At 37.0% G+C, this 20,926-nt stretch overlaps 1 protein-coding gene across 3 annotated transcripts in view; it reads right to left on the reverse strand.

Annotated features, from left to right (window-relative positions):
• NCOR1 (nuclear receptor corepressor 1) overlaps positions 1 to 20,926 on the reverse strand; it is a 155,602-nt gene that overhangs the window by 44,075 nt on the left and 90,601 nt on the right. For 2 of the 3 annotated variants that reach the window (XM_069481876.1, XM_069481873.1), the window contains 4 exons: positions 17,031 to 17,583; positions 14,612 to 14,741; positions 10,577 to 10,772; positions 4,306 to 4,466 (listed from right to left, as the gene is read on the reverse strand). In XM_069481876.1, coding sequence (XP_069337977.1) covers positions 4,306 to 4,466; positions 10,577 to 10,772; positions 14,612 to 14,741; positions 17,031 to 17,583 — 1,040 coding nt within the window. The remainder of the gene's footprint in view (positions 1 to 4,305; positions 4,467 to 10,576; positions 10,773 to 14,611; positions 14,742 to 17,030; positions 17,584 to 20,926) is intronic. The other variant, XM_069481875.1, reaches the window with a different exon arrangement.

Raw genomic sequence — 20,926 nt, forward strand, 5'->3', positions numbered from 1 at the left:
TACAAGAAAACCAGCAAAAATGGTAAGAATCAATTTTTAGAGAACTCTGGAAATTAGCATAGGCTTGTACAAATCTGGGAGCATTTATTCAAGAAAAATAACTGAATCTAGGTAAGAATAGGGAGCTTTGTGGCATTCCAATTTGGTCTAATCCCACTTTCCCTTTCAAGCTCTATGGTAGTTTTAAAAACCAACAGCCCCCCACAATCACAGTACAAACCAACAGCATAGCAGCCACTAAAAATGGAACAGCAAGGTTGGGGCTCCTTAAAAGCCTCATTCTCAGGTAAATGTCATTGTTTGACTTGTCTGGTGGTTCTCTGGGAGACTCCATTTGTCTTTGGCCTGACTTGGGTGGGTAGAGGAAGCGCAGTCTTGTCAAAAACAATCAGAGGCAACTGATTAACTTCTCCACTGTCTGAGATAGCAGAAAATAGCTGGGACAAATACTTCAAAGGAAGAGCTTGGGAAGGAGATGTTTATACGGGTTTGAAAAGCTCCAACACATTCCTGGGAACCTAGACGGCCATGTCCATGTGCAAGGATGTGCATTGCCTAGGAAAGACATACAAAGGCTCTAAGCTCCGGCCTATGGCTGACCTTAAGACTGCAAAGCAGGAAGTGAAGACAGGCAGAGCTGTCGACTGCCCGAGTGAAGGCACGCCCCAGCACACACAGAGGGCCTCTCAGCAAAGACGGACCTTACTGGTTTTAGACATTTAAGGAAATCTTGCTCTAATTATTAGTTGATCATTAAACTAAGCAGGGACTTCAGTGGCCACACATGACAAATAATACAGATTTTACAGAATGAGTTCAGAAAAGTCACTTAGCAAATAAATAACAATAGCAAAAAGAAACAGAAACAACAAGAAGCTGGATTGTGTGTGTGTGTGTGGGGGGGGGGGGAGGGGTTGTCCTGATTTCCAGAGCTGCCACATTATGTAAAAATGTCCAGTTTTTGACCAAAATTATAAGACATGCTAGGAAACAAGAAAATGTTAGCCATACACATAAAATAAAGCAGTGAATAGAAACTGCACCTGAGCTTTGGACTAAAGACTTTCAACCAGCTATCATAAATATATCAAAGAACTAAAGGGAATCATATCTAAAGAATTAAAGGAAAGTATGAGAATGGTGTCTCACCCAATAGAGAATACAGACAGACAGAAAGAAATCACTTAAAAAGAACAAAACAGAATTCTGGAATTAAAAAATTCAAGAACAGGAAGGGGTGGAGGGGACCACTCTCAGCAAGCTAAGAATGCGAGGAAACATCTTCAATCTAATGAAAGACGTGTAAGAAAAACCTACAGTTAACATTGTATTTAATAGTGAAATACTGAATGCTGCCTTCTAAGATCAGCAACAAGAAATGCATGTCCAAGTTCACCACTTCTATTCAATATTGCACTAAAAGTTCTCGCCTAGCCAGTGCAATGAAACAAGAAATAAAAGAGAATAAAATTGGAAAGGAAGAAATAAGTAAAACTGTTTATTTGCAGATGACATATACATATGGAAAATCCTAAGAAATACACCAAAACAAAACCAAAAATCCTACTAGAAGCACTAAGTAAATGCTATAGGAGACAAAGTTATAATATAAAAAATTGTATTTCTATATGCTAGCAATAACTAGAAATTAAATTTCTAAAAATATGATTTATAAAAATAAAAAATACGTTAAAAATTATCAAATAACCAAACATAAAACAAAATATATACAAAACCTTTAAAGTGAAAAATACAAAGCACTGCTGAGAGAAATTAAGGATCTAGATAAACGGAAAGGTATCTATGTTCATGGATTAGAAGATTTGATGTTGCTAAAATGTCCATTTCTATCCCAAATTGATCTATAGATGTAGTGTAATCCCAACCAAAATTCTATCACATTTTTCTTTTTTACAACTGATAAACTGATTATTTCTGTCTCTGATGTTGCCACAGTGCCCATGAAAAAGCTTGTGGCAAAGGGTGAAAAAAGCAGCTTCTGAAATTCACCCTTGACTGCACCCACACTGTAGAAGATGGAATCGTGGAAGCTGCCAATTTTAAGCAGTTTCTCCAAGAGAGAATTAAAGTGAATGGAAAAGCTGGGATCTTGGTGGAAGGGCAGTAACCACTGAAAGAAGGAAGAGCTAAATCACTGTAACTTCTGAGGTGCCTTTTTCCAAAAGGTATTTGAAATATCTCACCAAAAAATATTTGAAGAAGAATAATGTACGCGATGGTTGTGCACAGTTGTTAAGAGTAAATAGAATTAGGAATTGCATTACTTCCAAATTAACTAAGATGAAGAGGAGGAAGATGATGAGGATGAAAACTCATTGATCTGGAATATTTTGTATGAGTTCTAGAATAATAATTGGGGGAAAAAAGCAAGGAAGGAAGGGAGGGAGGGAGGGAAGAGAAAAAGAGAGAAGAAAGAGAAAGGGAGAGAAAGAAGGAAGAAAGGAAAAGAAATTGACAAGCTAATTATGTAGTTTATATGAAAATACAAAAGACACAGAATAACAACAACAATCCTGCTTCCATCCTTTTTTTGAAAAACAAAAATAATGAAGACTTACACTACCTGATTTCCAGACTTACTATAAAGCTACAGTAATCAAGACTGTGGTAATAACAACAGGATGGACAAGTACAGAAAAAAATGTTGCTGTTTCTAAAATGAACAGCACAGAAGAGTCCAGAAATAGACCCAAACATGTACAGTTAAGTGGATTTTTAACGAAGGCACTAAAGAAATCAAATAAGGGGAAAGAAAAGACTTTTTTCATCAATGTTACTGGAACTAGAAATGCAAATGGAAAAATAAATGCCAATCCTGACCTCACACTGTAAAAAAAAATTATTTGAGACTACTCACAGGCCTGAATGTAAAAGCTAAAACTATAAAGCTTTCAAAAGAAGATATAGGAGAATATCTCACAACCTTGGAGCAGAATAAGATTTCTTAGCGAAATAGAGCTAATCATAAGGGGAAAGAAATTTATAAATAGACTACATCAACATTTAAAACTTCTCATAAAAACACACCAGTAAGAAAATAAACGGACAAGCCAAAACCAGAAAAAATACGTGTAATACATATATCTAACAGAACTTCCAATCATAATATATAAAGAAGTTCTACAATCCAATAAAAATAATCAGACTTAGTCATTTCACACAGGCAAACATACAAATGGCCAAAAAGCACATGAAAAAGTGCTCAACATCATTTGTTGTGAGGGAAATGCAAAATACAACCATAATGAGATATTATTATATACTAATTAAGTATGACAATAGCAAATGAAACAACCAGAAGTCTCACACACTCTGGTGGCAGTGTAAAATTGCAGAACCACTCCGGAAAATCATGAAATAATACATGCATACACCCAGCAATTCCACTCACAGGTGTAAACATATGTCCACAAGGAACCTAGTACAAGAATGTCCATAGCAGCTTTATCATAGTAGCCAAAAACTAGAAACAGCTCAGGTTTCCATCAACAGGAGGATGGATAAACAAACAATGGAGTATTATTCAGCAATAAAAAGGAAGAAAATATTGATTACACAAAATCCTGGATGAATCTCTAAAAGCATTATGCTGAGTTAAAGAAAAGAGACCCAAAAGAGTACATAATGTATGATTCCATTCACTTGAAGCTCTAGAAAACGCAAGACTAATCTACGACAACAGAAAGTAAACAGTGGTTGCTTGCTGTGCTCTAGGTGGTGAGAGCAGAGCCTGCCTAGGAAGGAAAATGAGAAAACCTTATGAAGTGATGGAAGTGTTCAATAACTTGACAGGGGTGTGGCCACTGGCTGTGTACTTTGGTCAAAACTAATCGAATGGTTAAGAACAGACCATATCTCAATTAAAAAAAAAAAAGCAATGAACCAGAAAAAAGAGATTTAGTGGTCAAAGTCAGAATAAACTATAATACCAACTATCTACAATTTAATATTTAGAGCCTTTACAATAGTGAACAAATATTCTACTATTTGAAAATACTCCATTTTAATGTATACTACCCTAAACTTCAGGGCAAATATGTGCCTTTGGTAAGTTAAACCAGGTGGTATGCCATGGCCCTTCAATCTGGACACAACACATTCCAAGTTTCTGTGTACGGCATGAGTATAGCAACTGCTGCATTTTCCGGTCACTGTCTCTGCAAGTTTCATATCCAGACAGATTATTATTTCTTAGTACTTTGACAAATTAGTGTGAGAAAGAGGGAAATATTTTATCAAAAAAATATTCAACAAGAAATCTACTGTGCAGAGAAGACATTTCACCTGTGAGATGGAGCCTCCCATTATAAAAGATGGTTTTTCTGAAGCCACTGTGGTTTTGGATGATGGGATTAGAGGCGGCGGCGGCCTGGTTGGTCGAGTTGTTGGAAGCCGAACCCCTTCAGGGAGATTAGTTATCACTTGATGTGGAGCAGGCTGGAGGACTTTTAAAAGGAAAAAAAAAATGAGTTAAAGGTAGTTAATTTCCCAGTTGGCAACATGCTACCTATCTCAGTCATTACTGAATTTTTAAATCACAAATTAAATTATAAATGCAAGATGAAGCCAAGGATGAACCTTTCTACTTTAAATCTCTCTTTCACTTAACCCTGTATACATATTCAAGTCAAAAATGGTAGCTGTGGGGTCGACATATTCAACTCCCTTTCAAACCAGAGCTTTCAAGCTGATGCTTGTTTCAAAGTCTTCTGCTTAGCACACAGGCAAACTTCAGTCTTTGATGATTTTTTATCTCTTGACACCGCTTTTTGGACTTCACAAGGGAGGTGAGAAAAAAGGATGCTTCTTAGGAAGAGCTGATATCCCTACTTTATAGAATATGCAGACATGACTGACAACCAGTCTTTTTTGCATCTTGCATAATTTAAGAAACATTTATTGATTCTGGCTCTCACAGAACACTTGAATTTCTGGGGAGGGGGGTGTGAATCTCAAGATTTTTACAAATTCATGTACTATTCTTAAAAGAAAAGACAGTCAATGTCACAGTATAAATGTGTGAAAACAAATTTCCCAGTGGCCCAGTGAACTCAACTGAATGCAACTGATGATGGAATGCTGAGAAACAAGAAAGTCATTTGGAAACAGCAAGGACACGTCCCGGAGGAGCAGTTCATTCACGAGATTAAACCACCCACGTGGAACATCTGTGGGTGGATGGCCAGCAGCCACTGCACAGAGGAGCAATATTTACCTGGCGGGACACTATAGCGGGCTGCACTCATACCAGGCTGTGGAGCGGCTTTACTGACTTCTCTTGGAGAGAGCCTACACGGTGAGGCTGACCTTGCTGCGGTATTGTGCATCTGTGCTTCCTGTTCTAGAGCACGTTTGACCTCAGCATAAGGCATATAGGCGACTGATTTTCCTATGAAAGTTAAAGTTATCAAAATAAGGGAAGAACCCCAAATTAAAATAGTAAGTGTGAAAGGACCAAGCCCATACCATCCAGGGGCAGATCCATTCATATACTAATATCAAGGTCTAAAATTCCTGGGAGGGGGTGAAATCCACCCCCAAAGAGGTTAAGAAGTCCTATAGATCTAAATTTTTTATGTATGCAACATAACTATGACCTAATAAAATCCTCCAAAATTCAATTACAATTTTCCCCTTTAAAGACAAAGAACTTTTCTTTTGTCTTAAGGATAATCAATTGTTTTCACACCTGATAAAATCATAACAGGCAAACATCAGATTCTCAAGAAATTCTGTGAATTTAAGTCTGGCCTGAATTAGAGGTCAGCTCTCCGAGGATTTCAACTCCTATAATTAGCATGTTGAAGCTTACTCTCACCACTTATTATTCAGAGAAATAAATTTAATTAAGAAATGGAAGAAGCCTTTCAAAAGATGCAGATCAAGCTAATCTAAAAATCCTATACAAGCTTATAAAACTGTGAATATAATTGCAATAATACTAATGAAAATGACTTACCATGTAAGTTATCTCTACATAAAGTATTAAGAAAACTTTAAACATTTAAAGAGCATGCCAGAAATGCAGTCATATTAAGACTTTAAAAATATATAATCTTTCCTTTATAAATGAAATATAATGCAATTTTTGAAAATCAGAAAAGCACAAGTAAAACTCATTTGTAACCCTAACCACTTAGATTTGTAGCATTTTAATGTCTGTCAAAACAAATTTTCACTCATTTTATTATTCTTTTCATTATCTAGTCTCATCTATTTATCTTTCCAAATAAATCTAGATTTAAAATCATTTTGAGTACTTCCTTCTAAAACAAAGTATCATTAGAATTTTCACTGGACTTGTATTAAATTTATAAACACAGGAGACAACATTTTAAAATGAGTTCTCTAATTGAGAAACCTAGTTTTTGTCAGATAGGCTTGTTAAAAATTACTCCTAGGTATTTCATATTCTGTTGCTAAGAAAACCATCTCATATATATGGGTTTATATATAAAAAACTAATTATTGCAGATATACAGGAAAGATGTGGATTTCTGTATAACGATTTTTTCCTGTGAAACTTAATGAAACTTCCTCAGCTCTAATAACTTTTCAATTGATTCTTTTAGGCTTTCTAGGTACATATTCTTACCTTGTAAATAATAATTTGTCTTCTCTCTTCAAACACTTAAACCTCTTTTCCCTATGTTAAATAATAGTTTACTAAGGTATTTTTAAAATCAGAAACAATTATAGAAATATCAACTAATATTCAAGTGCTGGGCACTGTGCATTAAACGAATTATCTCATTTAGCCCTCATGATCAATGAGGTTATTAACACCATTTTACAGATGAGGAAACTGCGGCTCAGAAGAATCATACCTAATTGCACAATCAAAGTCATACTACCAAGGATTTTTAAAAAACAGTTTAATTCCAGATCCTGAGCTCTGCTCTACACACAGTGCAACAGTGTCTCACTGAAGGACAGGGTGTTGAATTTCAGATGCCTCTGGGGTATCTATTAAGATGAAGGTACTCTTTCCTTTTTTGACATATTAATATAATGAATTAGATTATTAAGTGTCCTACTTCTGAGTAAATGCATTTATGAAATAAACCAACTTCAAAAGAAAATCACTTCTTTCTTCCTAGAGAATTGAACATGATACTGTATTAAAAATTTAACGCCTGATTATTTTTACCATTTCCAGTAAGTTTATAATTATGCAAAAAAAAAAAAATCCACTGGTCATACTAGTGTTTTAAAAAAATGATGGGCATTTAGATGGTTCTAAACACAGCTATTTAAATCACCATGTACCTGGAGCCAGAAAAACAAACAAACAGCAACAGCAACAAAATAAACATACCATAAACTAGATTCAGTTACAAAGAAGCATTAACTCTTAATGTGATTAAACAGATTTTGTTAAACTTGCAATAGGAGTTCAATTCTAACTCTACCTCTACATGGTTAAGTTTGGGTTCCTTCACTGTAGCAAAGAGGCCGCAAAGTTATCAGTAAAGCAGAGGTCAACATGTGTACATGTTACTGGTCAAGTGAAAATTTTTCTCTTTTTTTCAAGCTTTTCTACAGGGAAGCTTTAAGCAATTTAAAAAAGGGCACATCTACAATAATTATTTAAATCATTCACATTAAATGAAGATGACTACAACCAAATAGCTGGACAAGTGCTGCCTGTTACTTTGTAAAGGAAAAATGAAAAACATCATCCTAATTTAGGTGCACTGTACCAATAATTGGTACACATTTTCACCGTTTTTAACATTCTATAAACTGTTCCATGAGGCTGCATTTAAAACACTGTGTCAAACATTCTACACACAAGAAACTTAACTGCAAACATTTAAATGTTATTTCGAAGATTATCCTACACGCTAAACTACAGGATAGCTATAAACTCAAGGAGAGACTAGAAGCACTTAAAATAGATGACTGTACCAAGTAGATTAGCTAAAACAAAACCTAACCTCAGGATAAAATGTAACCAACTGTCCAATTTTGTAGAGAGTCACCTTGAACCAAACTGTCAAATTTTCAATGTCATATTAATCAAAAGTCTAATTACAGTTTTAAGATCACTGCATTATGATTAAAAATTAGGATACTACTGAAAGCTAAACTACATGGATTAATATGACTGATCACACAGAAATGCAATTCACAGTTTGGATTCTCAGAATTTTGGGCTGTAGCCTGGTTCAATCTCTTCAGCTCTCAAATACCTCACTTTATAAAGCAGACCAAGAAAAGCTACTGAGGTTCTAAAATAACTACATGATATCCATATTAAAATGACCCAGATATTGCTAACTACATAATGGTATGCTTTGGCGTAAATACAACAAATTATATCATTTGAATGTCATTTTTACTTCTCACAAAATCTATACAAAATCATTTGTGTAAGGAAAAGATCAACGGATTTTTAAATTATTCTATAATTTATCATTCCCCACTGACAGATTTCCTCACAACTGGAATGCTCAAAAGACAAACACCTCTGATGAGTCCACCCCACCTACGGCGAGAGGAGGCCAGTCTCCATTCTGTCACTCGTCTACCGTCCGCTCCTTCACGGCAACACTCCTACCCTCATCCAAGACATGTTCATTTAGCGCCTGTTACATGCCCTGGTGGGTATTAGCGTTCGGGTTCACATTTTTACCAGCACAAGATTTATGTTTAAAACATTAACAAGCTTACATTTAAAACTCTAACATAAGAGGTTCAGTGTGTTATATAACCAATAACTCATTACTGGTGTAATTTGGGCAGGCGGAAGGGAGTCAGCAGGATCATTTAAATACCACAGTTTCTATTTTATACTAAATAGCCCATGGAATTAATGGCATGCTAAAGCTAATAGCTCTTACTTATCTACATAAGGTACTGCAAAGAGTTTTCTGAATCATTCGAAGACAATTTCAGTATTCTTATATTCTAAGCATATTGTGGCATGTTAGTTCATGATAACGTAAGTTCACGATCAACCAGAATACATGCGCCAATTCTTGTAACCATGTCAGAATAATTTATTAAAATTTAGAAATAATAATCTTTTTTTTAAAGAAAGTAAAAGTGTATCACACACCAACTAAAAGAGCATGGACCAACTCAAATCTGTCATTTGAAATAATAACAGTGATATAATAGTGATAACAAGTACCTCCATAGTCTATTATACTGTGTATATGCCTTGGATGAAGGTAGTTCTATAATTAACACTAATATACTAATTAGTATATAACAATATACTATTTTATACATAAAATAATGCTGAGCCGTGTGTTATATAATAATAATGAATGTCCATTCTTTTTTAACTTTACAACCCCGGCAAGGTAGCTATATATTGTTTTTACTTTATAGGTGAGAAAACCAAAGCTATGAAAGGTTAAGTGACTTGCCCATAGCCACACAGCTGGCAAATGCCAGGGTGAAGTTTGGGCCAGTGTCTGACTGGCAACATCTACTGCACAAAGTTGTCTCCCATTCTATCAGAGAATTAGAATGGTACACGTCATAGGTGATTTACTTCAAGAAGAGGAAAACAGTTCTTACTTACTCTGAAAATTCAGATGAATCAAGCATAAAGCAGGACTTTTATAAGTCTGCCAGTATAAAGATGACTATCAGAAAATTCGTATTCACAGGCCGGGCGCGGTGGCTCACGCCTGTAATCCTAGCACTCTGGGAGGCCGAGGTGGGTGGATCGTTTGAGCTCAGGAGTTCGAGACCAGCCTGAGCAAGAGCGAGACCCCATCTCTACTAAAAATAGAAAGAAATTATATGGACAGCTAAAAATATATATAGAAAAAATTAGCCGGGCATGGTGGTGCATGCCTGTGGTCCCAGCTACTCGGGAGGCTGAGACAGGAGGATCACTTGAGCTCAGGAGTTTGAGGTTGCTGTGAGCTAGGCTGACGCCACGGCACTCACTCTAGCCTGGGCAACAGTGAGATCTGTCTCAAAAAAAAAAAAAAAAAAAAAAAAAAGAAAATTCGTATTCACTAGAAGGCTATTAAAAATGTTACTGGCCGGGCGTGGTGGCTCACGCCTGTAATCCTAGCACTCTGGGAGGCCGAGGTGGGCGGATCGTTTGAGCTCAGGAGTTCGAGACCAGCCTGAGCAAGAGCGAGACCCCATCTCTACTAAAAATAGAAAGAAATTATATGGACAGCTAAAAATATATATAGAAAAAATTAGCCGGGCATGGTGGTGCATGCCTGTAGTCCCAGCTACTCGGGAGGCTGAGACAGGAGGATCGCTTGAGCTCAGGAGTTTGAGGTTGCTGTGAGCTAGGCTGACGCCACGGCACTCACTCTAGCCTGGGCAACAGAGTGAGACTCTGTCTCAAAAAAAAAAAAAAAAAAAAAAATGTTACTGCCATAATGATTGTTAGTATCAATGATACTAACATTCCTTAGTAGTTTCCCTGAGGTCAATTTAAGGAACTGTATTTGTTAGGGACAAATGTAATAAATCAATTGATATGCTAATAACTTACAAAGCATACTACTTTTGGGTTTCACTTGGCTTCTACTCAGAGAAGTTCTTTGTGGTGATAGCTTTATCTACCTACCTTCCCACTCTCTGTTTGGACTCTTGGATGTACCACATGGACTCGTAGAACTTCTACATTCCAAATCCATCTGTTCTTGTCGCTGCCGCTGTTCCTCCAGGAGTGCTGACTCATGCATTGCTTTAATGTGTCGCTGGTAGAGAGCGTAGCCGCTCACTGGGGTTCCAATTGGTATATTACATGGGGTGCAGGAAACCTACAGGAAGAAAAAAAAAACCTAAATATGCCAATGACCAATGTAATAATAACTGCCACCTGTCAAAAATAAAGCTTATTTCTGCCATATTACTGGTTGAATTGATTTTACCATTTTTTAATCAAAGTATTTCTTCAAGAATAATGCTTAAAATGTTAGTTTTTTCCAGAACTACATAAAATATAAATCACAAAAGCTATGATAACAGAAATCAAAACAGATCTGATTCTAACTTACAGTGGCCAAGGCCTTTGTGGCTTGGCCTTGGGCCCCAGCTCCTACCTCTATGTTTCTTACCAGGCATCACATCCATCTACTGATTTAAATATCACGCATATGTTAATGACTCATACATTTTTCTTTCTTTCTTTTTTTTTTTTTTTTTTAAGAGACAGGGTGTCACTCTGTTGCCCAGGCTGGAGTGCAGTGGTGTCATCATAGCTCACAGCAACCTCAAACTCCTGGGCTCAAGCGATCCTCCTGCCTCAGCCTCCCGAGTAGGTGGGATTACAGGCATGCGCCACCATGCCCGGCTAATTTTTCTATTTTTTGTAGAGATAGGAGTCTCACTCTTGCTCAGGCTGGTCTTGAACTCCTGGCCTCAAGCAATCCTCCCACCTCAGCCTTTCAAAGTGCTAAGATTACACATGTGAGCCAGAGCACCTGGCCAAATTTTCTATTTTTGAGACATTTTCTCCAAGTTCCACACTCATATATAAAATTGCCTACCTAACAAATCCACTTGGATATCTCAGTTCAAAATGGAACTTTTCATTTTCTAGACTCAATGCTTCTTCAATACTCTTCATCTTAGAAATGGAACCTCAGCTGCTTCAGCCAGAAATCTGGCAAATTATCCTTGACTGATCAATCTCCTCCTCTCCCATAACCAATTCATGAACATAGCGATTCTCTTCAGGACAGAATGCACTGTTCCTTCTTCAGACAGGCCATCCCTAACTATCCAATAAAACACAGTGACTCTCTCCTTGTTTTCCTTCTCATTGCAGCCTGTTCATTTCTTTCACAGTACACAGCACTTGCCACGATTTGCAATTATGTTTGTTTCCTTATTTATTTTCTATCTTTCCCACTTCACAAAGGAGAGAATCCAAGCTGTTCTGTCCAATACTAAATAAAAGCCCCAAACATGGTCCATGATAAATACTTCATGAATAATGAGAGATTTCACTTTTACAGAACCTGTTATCTAAAGACTTCCATAGTTTTTTCCCCTACCATAAGTAGGAATTTTCACTGGTCCCAAAACACACACATAACTTTCTTGCCTTTGTCCTTTGACTTACGTGTAAAGATGGCTTTTCCTTTTGCTATAAAGCCAAATGGATTGTTTTGGTCCACAACCAAAACATTATTTCCTACTTAGAGTCTTCTTAAGTTTCTAAATAAGAAGCAGCTCCTTCTCCTCTGAAACACTTAGTAGTTGTTGTTGTTTTTTTTTAATGTAATAGAGCATCACATTTTAATTCATTTCAAATTTTATACAATTTTTTTTCTTTTCTTTTTTTTTTTCTTTTTTGAGACAGAGTCTCGCTCGTCACCCGGGCCTAGCTCACAGCAACCTCAAACTCCTGGGCTGAAGCAATCCTCCTGCCTCAGCCTCCCAAGTAGCTGGGATTAGAAGCACGCACCACCATACCCAGCTAATTTTTTCTATTTTTAGTAGAGACGGGGTCTCATTCTTGCTCAAGCTAGTCTCAAACTCCTGAGCTCAGGTGGATCCTCTTGCCTTAGCCTCTCGGTGCTAGGATTATAGGCGTGAACCACCGCGCCCAGCCCTGTAAGTTTTTCTATGCCTTACTATCCAGACCAGTCTCTGAGTTTTTTGAAATCAGACTTTGTAATCTATAAATATTCCCTATAGTATTAAGAATGTTGTCTTAAACTAGTCACTAAGTGTCCGTTTCAATGAATCAATGAATAAATGCTTAATGATTTTTTGTGAGTCTATCACAAGCACACAATCAACATCTTATACTAATTGTCCTGTGACAGGAAACAAAATTTTTTTAATTTTGAACTTTAAATAAATATTTGAAATAAAGCAAGAGTTAGAATATAACTAAGGAAAAGAACAGTAGCCAAGATTAGAATGCAGTATCAAAAATGAGTCAATTTTGTACAGATTATTAAGGTAAAAAATAAAACAGACTTGGAATTTGTAGAAATTATTAAGGTAAAATAAAATAGACTTGGAATTACAGAAGTTAGCCATAATCTCTATAATTCTTTTTAAATATTCAAAACCTAGTTACGCATTTATTTTATTATTGTTTTATTGCTTCTTATTGCTATGGTTATAAACAAAAATAGGACTTACTAATATTTATGGCTGGAGCATTACATTTCTTTTGGGTTTATTTTCTTAGTTGGAAATGACCATTTAATCACTCATCAAAATGAATCCATTTGAAAAAGCAATGCACTAAGGATATAAACGGGTTACATGAAAGAATTCTTCCACTAAGTCACACTCAGAATTTTCCTACCCTTCTCTTCCATATGCCCTAGTACTCCCTAACCCCAGCCCAACACAGGAGGATACAAGAAAAAAACAGGTACTAAAATCAAGTACTGATCATAGTGGTACTCTGCACAATAGCCAAGAGCGGGAGGTGGCCCGTATGTCCACTGATAAATAAAATGTGGTATATATTAATACATACAATGGAATATTATTCAGCCTTAAAAAAGAAATTCTGACACATGTTACAACATGGATAAACCATGATTACATAATGAGGAGTGAAATAAGCCAGTCACAAAAATACAAACACAGTGTGATTTCATATATATGAAGTGTGATATAATAAAAATGAAATATTCAGTCTTTTTCCCAAAGACCTTTCTTTAAGATTCCAAATCCTTAGAAACTCCAGGACAATAAAAGTGTCTTTTACATGCTAATGAGATGACTGGTAGCTCGGGACCCCTAGATATCCTCAGGCTGGAATTTTCAGCTCCACCCAGCCCACCCCATGCCTGACCTCCACGGAAGGCAGGGGGCAGGAGATTCACACAGTCATCACGAATGGCCAATGATTTAATCAATCATGCCTATGCAATGGCACCTCCATAAGAACCCCTAAATGACAGGGGTCGGAGAGCTTCCAGGTTGGTGAACCCACAGAGGTGCTGAGAGGGCGGCAGGCTCAGAGAGGGCATGGAAGCGCCGCATTCCTTCCCACACACCTTGCCCTATGGCTCCTCTTCTATTTGGCTGTTCTGAGTTGTATTCCTTCATAATAAGCCAGTAACAGTAAGTAAAACACTTTACTAAGTTCTGCGAGCCATTCTAACAAATTAAGGAACCTGACAGGGAGAGTCAGGGGGACCTTTGATTTTGAACCTAGTCGGACAGAAGTGTGGGTAGCCCAGGGACCCAATACTTGCACAACTGGTGTCTGATGATTACTCAGGATAATCAGTGTCAGAACTGAACTGAATTGTATACCCAGTTCATGTCCAGAGAGCTGGAGAATTGGTGGGTGTGAGGACAAAGCCTGAATATTTGGTACACCTATGCTCGAGAAGTGGTTAGCAGTGGCTAGGAAAAGGGAGAAAGGGGGAGTTGTTGTTTAATTGGTGTAGAGTTTCAGATTTGAAAGATGAAAAAGTTCTGGGGATCTGTTTCCCAACAATGTGAAAACACTTAAGAAAACTGAACTATACACTTAAAGTTGGTTACAGTGATTAATTTTAGGTTATGTTTTTTACCACAATTTTTTAAAATCAAGAAACAATTAAAGAAGAGAAGAAACATATGTCTATAAAAGTCTTTGTCTTTCAATTTTACTTTTCTTACACTGAAAACTTACCATTGGTGGAATAACAGCAGCTCGATGCTGAAGCTGTGGCAGGTCCAATGGATTTGGTTTTATTGGGGATGAGACTAGTATAGATCCAGCGGGGTTTAACAATGAAGGTTTTGAGTCTATAGGAAACATTCTGCAGTTGGCAATTTAAAAAAAAAACACAAAGGAATACATTTTTATTTAAGATTTCAAACACATAGTCACTATAATTCCTTCCAAGTTAATATGTACATACACATGCACACACAGACACAATGGATATCACATTAGCCTTTGTAAGATATTTGAACAGCAAGGAAAAAGGAACCTATGATGTTAATCTTCCAGATGAAGAAACCTAATATTGACTTTCAGGCTGAAATTTATCTAAATTTAATCATCTACATCTAACTAGCAAAATAATCTGAACAAAGCCCATTAAAAACTGTTTAGTCCTAACTTACCAGTAACATACAAACATAGGTTCAAAACTAGTTGTCTATTACAGGATGTTTTGTTGGGATCACAGAGTTTTTTTAAATATTTGAAAAAGATGTCACCATTTTAAAATGAAGAATTTCACCCAAAATTCCAGGCTCTAGCTTCTTACAAAAAAAAAGAAAAGAACTGACAGTGTGGAACCCGTGCTCCCCAACAGCAGTGCCTGCCCCCCATGCAGTCCTCTGCTCACCACCAGCCCTGCCATCTCACACCCTGCCAGTTCCCTTGTGTCCAGTACCTACACTCGCGTGCAGGATGCCTCCTATATGAACTCGGGGAAATTATACACTAGTGTCATGCCTTATGGGCTTGGTCAGATTTCCCAAAGTTGTCGCAGTCACTGGGGGAAGATAAACATTTTTAAATGTATAAACCGGTGAGAAAATTGGAATGCATAAAAGAAAATTTACATATTACATAAAGAACAAAGACGATATTAAAGCTGTAGAAAATTGGAAGTGTGATTTCAATAGTTTGGAAGTGATGGAGACTTTAGGGTGTCATTCAGAAACCACCATGTTTTTACAAGGAATTTCTGAATTTCAAGACTACTGTCACATTCATCTCTTAGGATGCTTATCCTTTAAAATTACTGTGATCCTAATTTTTCTTTCATGTACAGTTACAAAACCAACAGTGGAAATAAAGATAATCCTTATTTCAGATGAGACGTCTCATTAAAGACTGCTTAAAAATGGACTACCAGCTTGAATCCATTTATGTCTGCTCCATTTAAAGACTGAGATCATTAAAAAATAAAATCTAGATTACTGTGAGAAGAAGGTAGAAGAGTGCCCCAGATAGCTGTATTTTCTGGTATAACCATGGTTAAGCAGAACCATTTATTTCAATTCCTGTTGATGAAAATTCTAGCATTTACTATAGAAAAATCTCTTGAGGAATCATCACTGTAATACTGAATATTATTATGCTCATATCAAATCTCATTCTAAAGTATGTAAGATATAAAATATATTGGATGTGGACTGAAAGTACAGTGACATCAAGACACACTATGAAAGTTGACCTTTGACTAGAATCTGGCTGACTGTTGAGTGGCTTATTTGTCTCTTTCTTACTAAAAAGGAAAAGAAAGGCAGGGCTTGATTGGGTTTCAGATTAAATGCTGTTTTAGTTGAATTCACTTCTAGAATTTGCACTAATCCAACATTCTACTATGGTTGTAGGTGGTTCCATTTCTTTGAAGAAAAAGGAAACACCAGGAAATTAAATATAATAAAGTAGTATCTATTCCTGTAAAATATACCTTTATACTGTAATTTTTACAAAAACCATAAAGATATGATGCATTTTTTGTATTAATTTACCTTTAATGACTAAAATAATTATAAATTCATTTGCATTATGCCTGGTATTTTAAATTACAAATATGAACAACCTAAAATTTGAACTGATATAAAAAATTGGTCACTATAATTACCATTAAACTTGCATCTAAATTATGCTTTCTAAAATATTTTCAGAACCTTAACATGTTATCTTTTCAGCCTTTTCTTACATCTAACATGTAGGGAAAGGGAGGCCGTGCTTAGGCTGCAGTCTCAGGGGCACGCACACCTGCAGCCCTCTGATCCCTTTCACCACCTTCTCACTACATCCCACTGCTGTGGTCCGCAGGCACAGTCATCTGTGGCTTATTCACGACTCTGTTAGCAGAAATCCACCTTTTTGCTATCATTTAGAATACACATAGCAAGACAGATGTAGAAAAAATTTGTAATCTGTGTCATGAAAAAAATAATGATTACACAATTATTCCTGGTTATTTAAAGAGATGAACAGCATCACAGCCCAATATTAACTTCACACAGACTACCTGTAACTTGCCAATATTTATAAAGCATCATCTCTGCAGCCAGCACCATTCTGTGATTCAGCCAGCAGAGTAAGAACAGGATAGTATTTAAGGAACCAGTCTCACCTCTGTCTCTCTGGCTCTCCATCCACATCTTCGTCAGCACTGCACGTGGCGCTGGAATCATTATCCGACTGCGGCTCAGGCCTCTGGGTGTTTATTTGCGGAGCCACCACCAAATCTTCATCCCTAGGCTCTGTCTTCTCACTGGCTCTCTCCAAGTCTCTTTCTTTGGTATCATCTTCAACTTCAGATGCATTGTTTTCTGGCGCCCTCATTTCAACATCCACAGAGTCTGCTTTGGTGGTGGTCGGAGGCTCAAGAACAGAACCCGCTTCGGCGCTGCGCTCCTGAGGATCTACCTCCATCGGCTCCGCCGTCTCAACGCTGATGCTGTCATTCGCCTGGGTCTCCACGTTTTCATTTTCAGCTGGTTTTGTACTTGGAGCTGCTGAGGAGGGAGACGCACCAGGTGCAGTTTCGGTGGTAGACTCAAGCTCAGCCACGGGTTCGGTGTTTCCTCGAGAAGTAGCATTTTCAGGGCTGTCTTCGCTGGGCTTGACAGCTTCAACTGGTGAAGGAGAAGGAGCACTTTCTGTATCAGAACTATTTTCAGCACCTTAAAGATAATGATACGGCATAAAAAATCTGATAATGAACAGGTTTCAGGTGGTGACAGAAACCATGCTTGAAAGTGGTTGTTTAGGATGAATTATACTCCTTTGATGACCTCATTGAAGTATCTACAGCCAGTGGGAAAGCCAAAGTTTCCTACAGAGTATGAAAGTGAAAGATCAAATTGTCTTGACCTTCTGAAACCGAAAGTGTAAAATCTCTTAATGTCTAAAAATAATTTAGATGAAATCTGAAATACAAAGAAAGATGGAACAAACTAAACAAAAAGCACTCCCGTAAATGATGACATTCTGGTGTATTTCTATAAGCCTCTTTCTATGAATTTCTATTTATTCGGTTAAGCTGACATTCTAGAACAACACTGTCCAATAGGAATACAATGGCGAATCATTTAAAATGTAATTTTAAATTCTCTGGTGGCCACATTAAAAAAATAAAAAGAGGCCAGGGGTGGTGGCCTCACACCTGTAATCCCAGCACTTTGGGTGGCCAAGTTTGGAGGATCAATTAAGCCCAGGAGTTCCAGACCAGTCTGGCAACATAGTGAGACCTTGTATCTACCAAAAAAATAAATTAACAAAAGAAATTGGCCAGGTGCCATGGCCCTGACCATGCAGTCCTACCTACTCGGGAGGCTAAGGCAGGAGGATCATTTGAGCCCAAGAGTTTGAGGTTATAGAGTGCTATGATCACACTACTGTACTCTAGCCTGGGCAACAAAGCAAGACTCTGTCTCAAAAAAAAAAAAAAAAAAGGTAAAAAGAGATGTGTAAAACTTATTTTACCAATTTATTTCATTGACCCAATATTTCTAAAATATTATTTCAATGTGTAATTAAAAATTAATAGGAACATTACTTTACCTTTTTGGGGTACTAAGTCTTCAAAATCTGATGTACATTTTACATTTTCAGCATTTCTCAATTTGGACTAGCTACATTCAAGCGCTCGATAGCCATATGTGTCTAGTGATTACCACATTGGACAGTAAAGCTCTAGAATAATATTTCATAGATTTTTAATTTAATGTTGTAACACAGGTCTTTCCCCACATCGTTTCATTTTATAAAATATACTCTTAATGCTTTTGACATCTTTACCTAGACAACTCAAAGGAATCATAAATTCAATCTGTCCTGCACTGGAGTTGTAACCAATACTCCCAAATTAGATTCTTTTCTAGTGTTTAGCATCCACTTAGACAAACGAGAAACCTAGGAGTCATTTTTTAAACCCTCCTCTCATTTGCCCCCATACCCTCAACAAGTCTTACTAATTTTCTCTCTAAAAGTATCACTTGAATCCAGCCAATTTTGTTCAACTTTAAAGCTGCCACTTTAGCCCCCAACCAACTCTTCTTCTCACCTTCCACCTCCGACCATTCTCTACAATATAGCCAGAGTAATCTTTTTAAAAACCAAACTTTATCATAACTCAATCTCCTATTCTATCTGTCTCCAGTAACTTTTCAATGGAAGCCCATTACTCTCAGGATAAAGTTTCAGAATTGTCAGCGTGGCCTACCAGGTCCTGCCCAGTGGGTCCCCCTCCAGTTTAATCTTTCGCCCAGCTCTCTGTATTCAAGTCTCACTGGCTTCTCGTTTTTTGAATGCCTCATGCATCTTCTACCACAAGGACTTCGTACGCGCCATTCACTCTACTGAAAGGCTCTTTCACCTACTTTTCCTCTGGCTATCGGCTCAACCATCACATACTTTAAAAAGTCTTTCACAGCTTCTTTAACAAAGTTATACTTCACCATGATAGCTTTTATAACACATGTACTGGTTACAGTTACAATTTTACATTTATTCACAATTATTTTGTTACTGGCTATTTTTTCTACTTGGCCATGAACTCCGTAAGGGCAGAGATTATAGATTCTGATGATCATTTAAGTACTAGTGAAAAGCACTGTGCCTGGCACACAGTAGACTCAAATACTGGCTGAATTATAAAGTGAATGAATGGCTGTGACGAGGTCTTAAATTTACTTAAAACTTCCTCTGTTATTGGATCCCTGGGCTGCTTCCAATTTTCCCTGTTATAAATGGTATACAGCAATGTTCACTGCAGCAGTAACTTTTATATTTTCTTACAATAGACAACATAAATTTAAATCTCCCCAATATACATATAACATACTTCCAATGAGAATCCAAATGGTTTGTAAGAAAAATTTCTTAAGCCACATAAATAATTTACAGTTTATATAGAAGAAAGTCTCTGAGAAAAATTCAAGAAAATTATGAAAAGTAGACAGAGGGAAGACTTGTCTCTCCAGACACTCAAACTGACTGTAAAGGTGGCGTATTGACTTGCATTTAGAACTGCCACAGTGACAGACAAAATGTATCAGTGGTACAAAAGATACTTTCCAAGAATAGATCACAACATACATGGGAAGATTATCAAAGGTATATTTTAAATTATTGGGTAAAGGATGATTTCTTTAATAAAACTTCTGTCAGAACTGGCTCTTTGGAAGAAAACCATGTGACTTATGTTACTCTATACAGAAAAATAATTCCAGATGAAATAAAGATTTTAAAAATGTTTAGAAGATAATTTAGTACAAGATACATGCAACTTCAGGAAATATGTAGAAACATCTTAAGTAAAACAGAAAACTCTGAAGCTATAAAGTTATATATATATATTTTTTTTTTTTTTTGAGACAGAGTCTCACTCTGTTGCCCGGGCTAGAGTGAGTGCCGTGGCGTCAGTCTAGCTCACAGCAACCTCAAACTCCTGGGCTTAAGCGATCCTACTGCCTCAGCCTCCCGAGTAGCTGGGACTACAGGCATGCACCACCATGCCCGGCTAATTTTTTGTATATATATATTTTAGTTGTCCATATAATTTCTTCCTATTTTTAGTAGAGACGGGGTCTCACTCTTGCTCAGGCTGGTCTCGAACTCCTGACCTCGAGCGATCCACCCGCCTCGGCCTCCCAGAGTGCTAGGATTACAGGCGTTGAGCCACCACGCCCGGCCTAAAGTTATAAATATGTTATTTGTATGGTAAAAAATAAAACCAAAACTTACGTTACCAGCTGAGAAAAAAAAACTTTAACACACGACAATATTTAAAAACCTCTACAAATTCATTTTCTTTCATTCAAATATGTATGAAGGATCTACTATGTGCAGGGAGCTATTTGAGGTACTGGGGACATGGCAGTGGGGAAAAAAATCAAAGCAGATGTTTTCATGGAGCCCACATTCTAGTGTAACACAGTCAACGAACGATAAACATGCTGATACATCAGGTGGTAGTAAGTGCAGTGACTAAATAATAAAGCCAGGGAAGCAGTGGGTGAGAAG

This window comes from Eulemur rufifrons, chromosome 9, assembly GCF_041146395.1.
Source record: "Eulemur rufifrons isolate Redbay chromosome 9, OSU_ERuf_1, whole genome shotgun sequence".
Lineage (NCBI taxonomy): Eukaryota > Metazoa > Chordata > Mammalia > Primates > Lemuridae > Eulemur > Eulemur rufifrons.